Source organism: Leptomonas pyrrhocoris, assembly GCF_001293395.1.
Source record: "Leptomonas pyrrhocoris isolate H10 chromosome Unknown, whole genome shotgun sequence".
In the NCBI taxonomy this organism is placed as follows: Eukaryota; Euglenozoa; class Kinetoplastea; order Trypanosomatida; family Trypanosomatidae; genus Leptomonas; species Leptomonas pyrrhocoris.
Genome location: NW_015438363.1, coordinates 147493 through 161439, shown reverse-complemented (window position 1 = coordinate 161439; position 13947 = coordinate 147493). Strand labels below are relative to the sequence as shown.

At 51.9% G+C, this 13947-nt stretch overlaps 5 protein-coding genes across 10 annotated transcripts; all 5 read right to left on the bottom strand.

The window, feature by feature from the left end:
• Positions 1–985: 985 nt before the first annotated feature.
• On the bottom strand, positions 986–2872 carry ABB37_04251 (putative mitochondrial Atpase alpha subunit; the record flags this gene model as incomplete). Its single annotated transcript, XM_015801860.1, has 1 exon — positions 986–2872. The coding sequence occupies exon 1, from the start codon at positions 2726–2728 to the stop codon at positions 986–988; it is 1743 nt and encodes a 580-aa protein (XP_015659261.1). The 5' UTR covers positions 2729–2872.
• A 1528-nt stretch (positions 2873–4400) lies between these two features.
• On the bottom strand, positions 4401–4985 carry ABB37_04250 (putative mitochondrial hypothetical protein; the record flags this gene model as incomplete). 3 transcript variants are annotated; one of them, XM_015801857.1, is made up of 1 exon in its annotated part: positions 4401–4985. In XM_015801857.1, exon 1 carries the CDS (start codon positions 4878–4880, stop codon positions 4401–4403), a length of 480 nt encoding a protein of 159 aa, XP_015659258.1. In that variant the 5' UTR covers positions 4881–4985. The 3 variants fall into 3 exon arrangements, with proteins under 3 accessions (XP_015659258.1, XP_015659259.1, XP_015659260.1); XM_015801858.1 differs by having other exon boundaries at positions 4401–4967; XM_015801859.1 differs by having other exon boundaries at positions 4401–4953.
• A 2487-nt stretch (positions 4986–7472) lies between these two features.
• On the bottom strand, positions 7473–9092 carry ABB37_04249 (monocarboxylate transporter-like protein; the record flags this gene model as incomplete). The annotated part of the gene is made up of 1 exon (XM_015801856.1): positions 7473–9092. The coding sequence occupies one exon, from the start codon at positions 9090–9092 to the stop codon at positions 7473–7475; it is 1620 nt and encodes a 539-aa protein (XP_015659257.1).
• A 697-nt stretch (positions 9093–9789) lies between these two features.
• On the bottom strand, positions 9790–10705 carry ABB37_04248 (hypothetical protein; the record flags this gene model as incomplete). 3 transcript variants are annotated; one of them, XM_015801853.1, is made up of 1 exon in its annotated part: positions 9790–10705. In XM_015801853.1, the coding sequence occupies exon 1, from the start codon at positions 10516–10518 to the stop codon at positions 9790–9792; it is 729 nt and encodes a 242-aa protein (XP_015659254.1). In that variant the 5' UTR covers positions 10519–10705. The 3 variants fall into 3 exon arrangements, with proteins under 3 accessions (XP_015659254.1, XP_015659255.1, XP_015659256.1); XM_015801854.1 differs by having other exon boundaries at positions 9790–10683; XM_015801855.1 differs by having other exon boundaries at positions 9790–10663.
• A 668-nt stretch (positions 10706–11373) lies between these two features.
• Positions 11374–13508, bottom strand: ABB37_04247 (putative GTPase; the record flags this gene model as incomplete). Of its 2 annotated transcripts, none has more annotated exons than XM_015801851.1 (1): positions 11374–13508. In XM_015801851.1, the coding sequence occupies exon 1, from the start codon at positions 13303–13305 to the stop codon at positions 11374–11376; it is 1932 nt and encodes a 643-aa protein (XP_015659252.1). In that variant the 5' UTR covers positions 13306–13508. The 2 variants fall into 2 exon arrangements, with proteins under 2 accessions (XP_015659252.1, XP_015659253.1); XM_015801852.1 differs by having other exon boundaries at positions 11374–13494.
• Between the last annotated feature and the right edge of the window lie 439 nt (positions 13509–13947).

Below are 13947 nucleotides of genomic sequence, written 5' to 3'. Positions count from 1 at the left end.
AGACGCGCGTCAGATGTCAGCCAACACTAAAGTCAAAGTGCTGCCTCGCATACGAACTTGCAGACTGTTTCAAGACAGCTACAAAGACGTCGAAAAAGAAAGAGAAGACACGTGTGCACGGCGGCCACATTGTTCCCCGATTTTTTCTTTCCATTTCCTTTTTTTCCCTGTCCGGCTTTCTCTGCTGTGTACAACGCAGAAAGGCCAACCTCTATCGGGTTTCTGTGTCTTCTCCACCCATCGCTGTCCGGCATCGCCATGGAAATGCATTATTGCGACACGACACAGATAAAAACTTCTCCTGACACGCACCGGTGCGTTTTTGCGTCTCATTTGTTGTGTACATTGCTTTTCAAGTTGAATACTGACTAGTTACTACGGTACTACTACGGAAAAAGAAAGAAGAGAACACATTTTTTCTTTCAAAGAAGGGAAAACAGAAGGCGTTGATCGAGTCAACCTCTCACAGAACAACAACGAACGCATCAGCGCCGTCACAAGAACGGCGAACGCACCAGTCATCGCTTTCTCTCTTCTGTTCGTTCCATTACATTTATTGTCATCCGGGGGTTTTGTTTTTGTCCTTTTTTAACGCGAAGACAGTCGCCGGTGAAGGTGGATCTCTCCCCGCCTGAAGAAAACAATGCGGACAACAACAAAAAAAGACCACAGGGAGATGCGCTGCTTTCGCACGCCGCCTCTTCCTTCCACGTGGACGACCCACCTGGAAGACACACCGAGCCGTTCTACGTTTCTTTTTCCTTCTTTCTGTATCTTTTCACCTAGGTTTCATTGGGAACGGATTCGAAGCTCGTCGCGCGCGATCGCGGCGTGCCGGCTGCGACCACCACCACCGCAGCACCGCACACATTACCCCCGTGCTGAGTCGCTACAGCCATTTCACGCTCACGCAAACACACAAGCCCGCCGCAGCAGTCGCGCAGCTGTCCGCACACGCGCACTCCACGCTGCACCGCACCTCGCCTTACACGGCGCGCTTGCACGAGTACAGCAGGTTCTTCAGCGCCTTCACCTCCTTCTCGCTCTTGATCGCGTTCATCTTCGACTGGTAGTGCTGCAGGAACAGGTGCGTGTGCTGCTTCAGCATCTCCTCCACCTCCGCGTTCAGCACGGGGTGGTTCAGCGTGAAGAAGCGGATCACGTAGTTCAGCTGCTGCACGTACATGTAGAAGAACTTGTTCGTCGCCGTGCCGTACATCACGCTCAGGTCCTTGTTCACCAGCAGGTACTCGTAGAACTTCGCGTAGTTCACCTTCACGTCGTCCAGGTAGCCGTTCAGGCACGCGTACAGCGACACAAGCGCGTTCATGAAGAAGGACGGGTTCTTCTGGTTGAACAGCGCAACGAAGCGCGCGCCGCGGATCATCGGCACTGTCTGCACCTGGTTCCCGCCCACCGAGTCCGCCGCCAGCTTGCGGTACTCCGCAAGGATGCCCTTCAGCTTGCCGGCCACCGCCTTCATCGCCACGTTCTGCGCAGACGAGCCCACGCGCGACACCGACAGGCCGATGTTCACGGCCGGGCGCTGGCCGCCGGTGAACAGCTTCGTGTCCAGGTAGATCTGGCCGTCCGTGATGGAGATGACGTTGGTGACGATGTAGGCCGTCACGTCGTTCGACAGCGTCTCCACGATCGGCAGCGCCGTGACGGAGCCGCCACCCTTGCCGGGCGACAGCATGGCGGCGCGCTCCAGCAGGCGCGAGTGCAGGTAGAACACGTCGCCGGGGTACGCCTCGCGACCCGGCGGGCGGCGCAGCAGCAGCGAGATCTGGCGGTACGCAACGGCCTGCTTTGACAGGTCGTCGTACACGCACAGGCAGTGGCGGCCGCGGTTCATGAAGTACTCGCCCATGGTCACGCCGGAGTACGGCGCCAGGTACTGCAGGCCGGCAGGCTCCGCCGCAGTGGCCGCCATCACCGTCGTGTAGCGCAGCGCGCCGTACGAGCGCAGCAGGCGGTGGATGCGCGCCACGTTCGAGCAGCGCTGTCCGATCGACACGTAGATGGAGATCACAGCGTTCTTCGACAGGATCTGCTGGTTGTTGCGCACCTGGTTGATGATCGTCGACACAGCGATGGACGTCTTGCCGGTCTGGCGGTCACCAACGATCAACTCGCGCTGGCCGCGGCCGATCGGGATCATCGTGTCCACCGCCTTGAAGCCGGTCAGCAGGTTGTAGTTCACCGGCGACCGCGACACGATATTCGGCGCACCGGCGTCCACCTTGCCCACCACCTGCTCGCTGTCCAGCAGCGCGCGCGACCGCGTGAACAGGCCAACCGGCACCTCGTGGCCCAGCGGGTTCACAACCTTGCCGAGCACGTTCGAGCCCACCGGGATGTACAGCAGCTTGCCCGTCGCCATCACCTTCTGGCCGGACTGCACCTCCGTGATGTTGTCCATCAGGATGATGCCGATGCGGCCGTCCTTCTCGAGGTTGAACACAAGACCGGCGGCGAACGTCGTGGGGCTCACCTGGATCATGATGATCGTGTTGTACGCCACGCCCGGGTTGCCCGGCGCGGGGATCAGCGTCGCGATGGTGCCGTCGATGGAGTGCACGTAGCCGATCATCTCCGTCGCCTTGAAGAACGACTTCTGGCCGGGGGCGGCGCTGGTGGCGGCGGCGGAGGCGGAGGCGGCGGCCGTCGTCGACGCGAGACGCGCCACGGCGGGGGCGGACACACGGGACACAAAGCGGCGCATAATTACGGCTAAATGTGAAAAAGAAAGAAAAAACCCGTGTAGTTGTGTGGGAAAAGAGATGCCTAAGGTGTTTCCTAAACTTGCAAAGAGGGGTAAGCAGAAGGATTAAAAAAAGGCCGCAAAAAGAACCTTTATGATGCTTCTGAAGACGCGAGTGTTGAGGAGCGATACACGGATGCGAAGAGTGTGTGTGTTTGGTGGAGGTGTTAATGAAGAGGTATTTGACCGAGCGTAAAGGAAAAAAAGAAAGGAGGGCAGAGGGGTACAAAAGGGAACGGTGCGTGAAAGAAAGGCAAGGGAAAAAGTTCAGATGATCAAGAATATTAGCAGCGCCCCGTCGCCAAGGATGAACCGAACTCCTCCCCGTTGCGGTGCAGTCGGTGACGGAGGCGGAGGCAGAAATCACGCAAGAGCAAACGACGTCGCAGCTCTTGTTCTTTCTTTTCTCCGTGAGTGCGTAGAGAGCAAACATCACGTTCTCACGGCGAAGGTACACGGACCCCGAAGCTTCATTGCTCGATGGAGCACGGCGTGTCATCTGCGACTTGAAGATTACAATAATAGTACTACACGAGCCGCACTGTGCTGCCTTCACGACTGGGCTATGCGACACTCTCCTACAGGTTTTTCCACTTTGTTTTGCTTATATTGGAAACTGCGTGAGGGTTCAACACACTCACACAGACGCAGAGACCTACGTGTGTGCGCCGAACCGTGCGGAAGGCGGTGTCGTGGGCCAAGTGCGGCGACTGCTAATAAATACGGCTCGGCGCTAATACAAATATATATATGTAATGGAAGAAGAATGAAAGAAGTTGACGGCGCGCCAAAGAAGGAAGGGGGGAGGACTTGTGCCGCGGGGACGTGCGACAACACCAAACGCTACAGTGCGTACGCAGCGCACCTCGGCCACGCGCTTCGCCATCCCACCCGCCCCAGCTCTCACCTCTCGTGCGTGTAGCCCTTTCTCATGATCGTCCTTCACGTGCTGCCTTCTCCTGTTCGAAATGGCAGAAATCGATCAATTTTCGCCAAGTTTCTCTGGGAGAAAGAGAAGGAAAACTAAAGTACGCCCCCAAAAAAAGCGACGCGCAACACAAATGCAGCCGATACTGTTGAGAAGAAAGATAGAAAGATAAACAAACCAAAGGCCCGCATTCACGAGCAGCAAGTACCAACATCGCTTCCCCACTTCCTTCCCCGCCCCCCGACCCCCCCCCCCCCTCCACTGTCGTCAACAGTAAAAACAAACACCCAAGATCAAATAAAATTGACAGACCAAAAAAAGGGCCAATAAGAGGGGACTAAATGAGTAGAAACGGTAGTTGAGCTGTCTGGATTAATACCCCGGCGTTGCAGTCCGCCAAGGTGGACGAGGAAAAAAGGAACGAGTACCCTCCATTTTCTTTTAACGACCGAACTGCACCGCAAAAGGGTCTTCAGACGGGCACGACATACGGAGATGCAGGAGAGAGAGACAGCGAGGGAGAGAATCAAAAAAAAAGGAACTTCGAATTTTTTTTTAGCTTTCCGGCTTGGAGAATTACAACGCCCGACGCCAGTCATTGCTGTTGACATCAAACGCCCATGGTACACCTCCTTGTTGCTCGATCTTCCTTCACTGTTGCTTCGCTCTCCGCATACGCTAGAATAACAACAACAACAACAGCGCTTACACGCTCTGCTCCTCCTTCGCCGTCTCCTTATAAGCCTTTATGTACTCCGCACCGGCGACGCCGCTGAGGTGATTCGGCTGCCAGTTCCGCACCGTCTCCTCCACAAACGACGACGTCGGCTCCAGCGGGGGGAACACCGACCGCCGACCCACCATCACCGCGACAAGAAACAGAAATAGGCATTTGGTCAAGAAGCGAGCGAAGAATAAGAAGTCCGCAAAGGTGAGGTCCGTGATGGCCATCTGACCCGAGGTGAGGTAGGCGGTCTCGTTCTTCAGCTTCGCCCAGCGGTGGGACAGCAGGGCACGCTGGCCGTCCACGTACTCGCGCCACACCGCCGCCGTGATGTCCTCGCCCTTTGCTTCGTAGGCGTCGATGTGGCGCTTCAGTGGTTCGTCCATCGCAGCTACCTTGCGCGCGCACGCCGCCACGGGCACCGTGATGGGCTTGACTAAGGTTCGCGCCAACTTGCTCATCCTATCTATTTTTCGTTTTTTCTGTCCTGCCTTCCTTTTTTCTTTTTGGGGGGTGTTCGCCGGTGTGTTGTCTGCGCTGATCAGACTAAAGATGTCGTTGTAGCTGTGTGGGTTTTCATAGTTGTAGAACCGGAAAAAAGAGAGGGAGGCCGAGGAGGTCAAAGAGCGCGATTCAGGAGAAGCGAAGACATAAGAGATGCATAGGAATGGGTGTCTACGACGTGCGGCGAGGCTGTCTTAGAAAACAAGAGCGAAGCGCGTGCGGGGAACGATGAGCTTTGATGATCGAAACAGCCACAACGGATGTTGTACGGGTCATGTGTGTGCGGGTGTGTGGGGCATAGAAGACATCCGAAGCGAACGCACATCGTTTTTCTTCCTCCTTTTATATATGTATATCTCGTTCTCTTTCTTTCCGTGTTTTTTCGAGACACGTACGGCAACCACTTCATGTAGTTGAAGTAAACAAAAAAAAATTCAAAAGACATAGAAGAGTTACGTGTAAATAACAATAATAACAATAATTTTATCGTAAAGGAAGAAACAAAAACAAAAACAAAAACAGATGCTTCCTTTCTAATTCCTCTCCCTACACGTTTGTGTTCTTGAATTAGCTCCGTGAGTTCGCATGGCACACCGGTCGTCCAACCGCTGCAACGCAGGGGGTAAAAGATGCATCAGCGATGCGAGAACTCCTCAGCAGATGCAATTCAAGTATTTCTCTCTTTTCTTATATATAAAGCAAAAGCCGTAGAGAGAAGAAAAGAGCAATACCATGGTATAAAACAAAGAAAAGGCATCGCAACGCACGGATACGGTTGCGTGTGAGCGTGAACGTCTCAAACATGCAGAGAGAGAGAGGGAGAAAGAGAGAAAGAAGTCAACTTTTTCAGAAGACAGCATTGACGAGCATCACGCTGCGTAAACAGAAAAACAGAAAAAAAACTTCGATGCAGTCATCATGTTGCTTCTTTCCTTTCATGTTCTTTTCGGGCTTAATCAACCACAGTTTTCATTCTTTCAACCGCCTCTGAAGAAAGTTAGCATCATTTACGTAAGAGGTAAATAAAGAAAAAATACATATATATATATATATATATTTGTCTTTATTCATGGTCGGTGCTGCGGAGTTTCACGTCTTCTCCGCATTCCCATTAAAGGAAATGCATGAAGAGGAAGAGAAAGTGAGGTCGAAAAAATCGTGGTGTTCTCGGCACATCGCAACACACACACACACACAGGCACAGACACGTAACCACGAAAGAAGACCCTAATTTGAACAGTAACTTCTTTTCCATATATATATATACCTAAAAAAAAAACACGAAAAGCTTTCATTCAACAGGGACAGTGAAAACAAGCGAAAGGGAGTAAAAATAAATGAAACAGAACGTTTAATAGTGTCGGTCGTCCCCCTCGTCGTTCTCACACAGTTGTTGTTGAAGAAAACAGAAGCGCACACTTTCTCCAGGCTGCAATATAGAGGAGCCCTTTTTGTTTGTTTTCCCGCTTTTTTAAACTGTTCTTATCGTCACGATGTCCCTCCCCCCCTTCCTCATGAACCTCTTCATTTTTTCCGGTTGTGGTTCCTCCTTGCCTCAAAGTACTCACTCCTCTTCCGTTGCCGTGTTCTTTTCCTTTTCCTTCTGCCTTCGCTTCTTCTTTTCCCCCTCCAATTTGCGCCGCGAAACGCCGAATTTCTCTCAATAAAGGAAAAAAATGGAAAAGAAAACCCCCACTCAAATGAAAAACAACAACAACTGCCACCGTCAGCATCTACTACCGATGTGCCCACCCCCACCCCACCCCTGCAGCGGATGCCGCTAGGGGAAGGGGGGGGAACGCACACTCCGTGAATGACCTTCTCTGTTTCTACAGCTTTCATTGCTATATATCTTTCTTTGCAGCGTGCGCGTCGTTACCCACCCACGGTGGTCAACACGGACATAGAAAAACAGTAAAAGAGGTGTGGCGAGAGAGAAAGATACTGAAAGAATCTGTAGAGCACGATTTGCGTACCCACGAAAAGAAAAAGGAAAAGGATGATAATAATTGCGACCAATTTGCGGCCAGAAAATACACACAAGACAAACAAGAAAGATTCCATTGTCCGCGTGACCCCTCACACCTTACCTTCTTTGTTGTTGCGCCGTCTTCGCTTCCTTGAAATTTGCTCAAGGAGAGAGCAGTGGAGACGGATGGAGATTGCTCCGAACAAAAGGCTCACGGCACACACAGGCGGGAGGTTCGGAGGTGGTCAAGCGCAGCCAGAGAAACAGAAGTCGAAGAAACACGTTAGGATGCTGCACAGCACGTTTTATACAGTGGCGTGGGGAAATATATCAATCACTACTTGAGAGGGAGAGAGAGACGCGGCATTCCTGCGGCAGGAGTGGAAAAGAGAAGGAAGAACGTAAGAAAAAAAGGCGAATGGAAGGCGAGCACATGAAACTGTCGGTGGAAACACAATCTACGAAGGAGGGCACAAACACACACACACGCCAAAAAAAGTAATAATATTAATAATAATAAGGGAGAGATCCTCTTTGAGAGATTTATTTTCTTTCTCTTTCCCTTCTCCGCTTCGAAGACCTACACCTGCTTCACCAAGCGCTTGAACGCTCGTCCGACGCGGCTCTGCTTCTCCGGCCAGAGGAACAGGTAGCACAGCACACCAGGGAACGTCATGCAGCAGCTGATGAAGACGCAGCCGTAGGAGTAGTTGCCGTGGTAGCGCGTCTGCAGCTGCGCCTGAATGGGCGGAGCAGAGAAGCCGCCGAGGCAGCCAGCCACAAAGACGCAGCCCATGAAGAAGCCCAGGTTGGGCCCATGGAAGTCGCGCGCGATGAGGGCGGGCATCATGGCGAAGACGCCGGCCGTGCAGAAGCCCACAATACTCCAGCACACGGCGAAGGCAGCGTAGCCGCGGCAGAAGATGAGCAGCGCCGTCGACACCCCACCCACGGAGGCGCAGATCGTGTAGGCGAAGGCGTCCGTCGTGATGGAGGCGAGGGCGCCGATGAGGACGGAGCCGATGATCTGAAACGAGCCCCAGAAGGTGAACACAGTCGAGGCCTTCGAGGTGGAGATGGGTGTGACGTCCGCGTACACCGTGCCCGCCGCTCCCATGGACGACACGTACGGCACGGCAACATAGATCAACCCATAGAAGGCCCAGCCGTAGATGGCGAACATGAAGAAGTGGCTGAGGAAGCGGACGGAGAAGAAGACGCAGAATATCTCGGGCCAGCGCAGGCGGCGGGTGTGCATGTCCTCAATCAGCTCATCCACCGTGCAGTTGCGTGTGTCACGAGGGGTCCGGTTGCTCTCTGCATTGCTGACAGGTGACATGACGGTGCCGGCGGCGTTGCCGCTGGGTTTCGGCTTCGTCGGAATATCTGACGCCGCCGCCACGCCCTCGTCCAACATCAGCTCTGGCGTCTCGCGCTGGTTGTTCGGGTCCACGTTGAGCACGGCGTGCTCCGCGTGGTCGGGCTGGTCGTCGTAGCTGCTACTCACCGCCGTGTCGGCCTCGGAGTGGCTGCTGCGGCGGTCGCGCGGCTCCACCTCGACGTCGTCCTCGATGGGGTGCCGGCGGCACGAGAGAAAGGTGCCGACGAGGCCGATGGAGCAGAAGGCGGACATGAGGCGGAAGGTCTTACGCCAGCCGTAGACGTCCACCAGGCTGCCAAGCACCGCCGGCACGACCGCGCTGCCGATGCCGCCGCCGCAGAAGTTGATGCCCTGGCCGAGGCCGAGACGACGCCGGAACCACGAACTCGTCGCCGCCGCGCCGGGAGACAGCATGAAGGCCGAGGAGATGGAGGCGAGCAGCGAGTAGGCCGCCGTCACCTGCGCGGAGCTCTTCGCAAAGGAAGAGCTGAGCCACAGGCCTGCGAACAGCATCACGGTAGAGAGAAACATCATCACACGGGGCGGGACGCGATCGACGAGGAAGCCGGCCAAGACACCGAAGATAGGCGAGAGGCCGAGGGAGACGGAATTGCCAAAGCTCACCATTGTCGCGCTGGGGTAGCCGAGGGTGGGGTCGTTCTGCATGCTGTTGCTGAAGATAGAAAAGCTGTTATCGATGCCGTAGCTCATCATCTGCATGAGAGCGCCGGATATGGCAACGATGTAGCCGATCCAGTGGTCGGCCGGCTTGTGCGTGACCGCACGGTCGATCCTTTTACAGAACTGAACAAGCTGCATTTTTTGTTTTTGTTTTGCCGTTGTAGTTTTCTTGTTAAAAAGAACTTTAAATCACAAAGCAAGGTAAAAAGAGAAAAAAAATTAAAAAATAAAGAGAACAACTGATGATAGTTAAGAGGAATTGGAAATAAAGTGTGGTAGACGCGAAGTGTGAAGAGCTGCGACTGAGAAAGGAAGAAAACAGAGTTTATTCTCTTTCAATTCTGCGGCGAGGTGGATTTTGAAAGAACGAGTTAAAATATATAATATGGGAAACAGAAGGTGGAGAGCGCAGGAGTGAAGATCGAAAGAAATAAAAAAAAATGTACAGTCGTGGTGATGTGAAACGGTTCGCATGAATTTCCCTGTCCCAAAGAGCGCGTGTAGTTGGCTCGTAAAGATAGAAGTATTGAGGGAAAAGTGTCATTGAGTGTCCCCGCGGTTGTCTATCTCAAACGGCAGCCCTGAAGAAAACAATGGTGTGTATGTGTGTGTGTCCTTCATGGAGAGCATTTTACACGCTCACTTTACGTTTTGATCGCCTCTTTTGAACACGTGCCCTCACAACAGCACAGCACTGTTTGGCAGAGGAGAACAAAAAAGAAAAGAAAACTGTGTATGCAACGAGCAGGAAGAAAAGGGAAAAGAAAAGAAAAAGAAAAGGTATCTGATGAGCAAGACGAGGCGGAAGTAAACAACAAAAAAGCGAACATGCAGTTCATTTGCACGGTTTGGGAGCAGCTGATGATTCTGCAAGTCGACGCGCACGACTCCTCCGCGCAGTTTCGCGGCCTTCCATGAGCAGCTCCTGAGCTCGCCGTGCCTTGGCGTTGAAATGCGCGTGCCGATCTTCACGAATGCACCGCAGAGCCCGTTGCGCTCGCCGCACCTCCAGTGCACGGCAGCTTCTCTGCGGTAAGGGCGGCGGCGTTGGCAGCGTTGCCGGTGAAAGTGACGACTGCCGAGCACCACGCGCTTCACAATTGCCGTCCCTCTCTGTCACTTGCGCAAGAAGAAATTGTTCATTGTTATGCCTTCTTCTTGAAAGCCGTACCGATATCTCCTTTCGATTGGGAGAGCTGGATGAGACCGCCGGGATGTTTTGAACAGTGGTGACCTTTGTCTTTCGCATCTCCTCTCTAGACGATGCCGGAACTGTCACGGGCGCGCTTTGACCGTTGTGCGCGTGCGCGCCGTTGGAGAAGTGAATGTTGTGGGTTGCCCCGGTAGCAGTGGTCAAGGAGTTGAAATACGGTAGCGTAGGCGACGGCGCACGACCGGACCGCAGGGGTGAACTACAACATTCCTCCATAGCTAAGAAGCTCATGTCACGGAGCTCATCCACCAGTTGCGCCATGTACACCTGCTGCAATGCATCGACGCGCTGCAGCTCCAGCTCCAACTCGCGGGAAAGAGCTACAGCATGCGGAAGCTCGGTGTCATTCATAAGGCCAGTTGATGGAAAACAAACGAAAAAGGTGTTTGGGGAGAGTAGAACAAAGACAATGCTTCATTACGTTTCCGCAGTTGTTGTTTTTAAGACGGAGTTCGTCACGTACTGTATTCTCTAAACGCACTAGAGAGGAGACGCTACACGTCAGTGAAAGCAGCTGAAAAAAAAGGAGGAGAAGACTAGAGGAAAAAGAAAGATCGTCAGAAGTTGACAAGAGAGTTCACATCATGTTACTCATCATTTTTTCTTTGTTTTGCATTGGGCTGCAGAAAACGCAAATGCCGCAGTGGAAGAGCTAGGAAGTTTGCCTCGGTTTGAAAAAGGCAAACATCGCTGCAGAAAAAAAGGAAGATTACGGAAAACCAGGCCACATACAACAGCCATTTTCTGTCGAGTCTTCGAACTTCTCAGCACAGCCGTCGTTAAAACTACAAAATGAGACAGAGAAAGTCCCTCTACATTATTGACGACTATTTTTTTTTGTCAGCACAAGATTTTTTTAAACAACACGTTCATACAGTAGTGCACAAGTTACGCGAATTAGAAAAGCAAGGACTGCTTAATTTTAAGAATTATTTACTTTCCTGCCATTCCACACAATTTACCAGCGCAGGAAAAAAAACTCAATTAAAAGGAAATGCTTACTTGACAAAAAAAAAAAAGGTGTCAACCGGTGTACATGCACGTTCACGAAAGCACAGAAGATAATGCTCTTACTCACTGCAGAAAAAAAAAAGATGTCGTTCAACAGAAGTAGCAATGATAATAGTGACAGAACTGGTTTTCAACAACCTTGTGATTCAGCATACAAGAGGAAACCTATCACAGCAGCTACCAATAGCTGGAATTTCATTCTTTCGCTGCGGCCAGAAACTGCGCCCAGAGCGCGTCGTCAGACTCATGCTCAGCGTCCGCCCCAAAAGCCTCCACAGCTTCCTGTATTTTACGGGCAGCTTTTCGCTTCTCCTGACGCCTCGTCTTTCGCTCCTTTTCCTCTTGCTCTAGCATGTATGTTGCCACGGTCGCGACCTCACCTTCTTCATCATGATCGTGTACAATGCTGGTTTGCTTTTTTTCGCTGCTCTTGTGAGTTGCCTTCACCTTGCGCGGTTTCGCCATCTCCTCATCGTCGTCGGCGTCCTTGTTGCCTTCGGCATCAGCATTGGCGGCCTCAATGCTATCGTTTTCCTCGTCCGAACCTGCATCGCCTCCTTCCCCATCACTGGCGACTTCTTCCTCTTCTTCGTCACCGCGGTTCATCGTGTTGTCCACGACGTTGAAAGCGCTATAGTGCTCGATCACCCTCATCTGTTTTTCTTGCGGCTGCTCCAGAGCGTCACGATAATGCTTGTTCGATTCAAACGGGGGTGCATTAAACCACGGCAGGCGTCCGCGCTGCCAATCGTAGAGCACCATGCGCGCCGCGGCATCCACGTCCGGTTCGCCGCCGGCGACGAGCTTGCCGCGAAGTTGGGCCAATTGTTCGAGGAAATCGACGACGTCGCGCCATTCCCTCACACCGTAAGTTGCGACAATATCACGGTGCTTCACAATTTGCAAGACGGTGTCCACGACGTCCGTCTTATCCGCGTTTCCGAGCCGCTCGACACGCACTACACCTTTGAGGACAGCCTGGACGTCGTTGTTTGCTTCACGGTCGTACACGACACCTGGGCAATCGACCAAGAAAATGGAACGCGTCAACGCAACGTACTGCCAGATTTTAGTCTCGCCGGGAATTGGCGCGACTTTGCAGACAGTTTTGCGACGGAGAGTGTTGATAATCGAGCTTTTGCCTACGTTCGGATAACCAATCACGCCGACCGAAATTGGCGTCTTTGTGCGCTTGTTACCGCGGTGCGTCACGTTGTGCAAACGAGCAAATTGGCGGAGCAGAGAAATAAGGTTACCCTTCCCAAACGGGTGGTTTACGCTAGCGTGGAAAGCGATGGTGGGGTAATCTTTGCTAAGAATCTGCAGCCAACGCGCGGTGGCCCAGAGCGGAACTAAATCGCACTTGTTTAGCACAAGAACAAAATGCTTGTATTTCTTCTCGCGACGCATAAAATCTTCAAGGAAGGCACTGCGCGTCCCCAGCGGATCACGCGCATCCACGACGTAGAGAACGACATCAGAGCTGTCAATCACCTTGTACAGTTCACACCAAATACGGTTAGACTGGCCTTTCGTCATCAGAATGCCGTTCTTTGATTTATCTTTACGGTCTTTGACGACGCCCTTCATCAAATCACGGTCCTTTTCCTTGTTGGTGTCGTAATTGTCACTCTTGTCGCTCGCCTCCGTCGCCAAAGCATTCATGTCGACCGCGTTCAAGCGTACACGCTTGCGGTTCGCCTTGTCGCCGAAAGTTTTGTCCCATTCCATTTCTTTGCGGATGCTACCGTCCACACTTTTGGGCTCCTCGAGAAGACTCAGTGGAAGTTTCGATTGCTTGATGATAATGCTGTACGGATCCTTGTACTTCGCACCCATTTCCTCGCGGAACTGCTGGAGGGCTTCCTGGCCAATTGTTCGAGTATTGCCAAACCACCGACGATCAGGAGCGATGCGTGCCATGTCTTGTTCAATGCGATCAGACGCCTTTAGCACACTGCCTTTGATGATGTTACCTTTTTCATCGCGCTTAATTTTGGATTTATACATTTTTAAACGCTTGATCGTACGCTGATCTCGGAGACTGGGTCTGTTCGGGTCAGTCCGGCGGTTCGGATTTGTTGGGGCCAAAAGCCCCTTTCCTGCCTTCTTACCTGGCTTGCCCATTGTGACGTAGCTACAACAGCAAAAAAAGATGAAGGGGAACAGGTGTAATGAATCGTGAACCGTCAAAAAAGGAGAGGTAGTGAATAATAATGACCTCCAAAACACTACTGAATAATAATAATAAATGAGTAATTCCTAAGGTGTAAAGACTGGCACTCAGAAGAGGGGCAAATAAAACACAATTTGCCTTTATTATGCGCACTTTTACAATAGAATTTAATAGTCGTGAATGAGAGTGACAGAATTATTGTGAAAAAAAACCATGACATTTAAAATAGAGTATGAAAACGAAAGAAGTGAGCATATGCGAGGAATTAGTTAACTTCACGAAGAGGTAAAGCAGGAATGAGTGCTTTTCTGTTGAAACACAGGAGAATTGCGCCTTCCTAATTATGCCATCATACTGAATAACAATTCGCACAGAATCAGCATATGGGAAATATTTATATAAATGTATATAAATGTATATAAATATAAACATATATTACATAGCACCACCGTGAACAGTAGCGGTGCTTTCACGTCTTTCCGGCTATCACATCATGATGTCACAAAGAAAAGAGTCGCAGAAAAGTCGTTGACGAGTAAACAATTCTCGCGTTTTTCCGAAAACGTTCATTTTCCATGCCGAGTGCAAGGCAA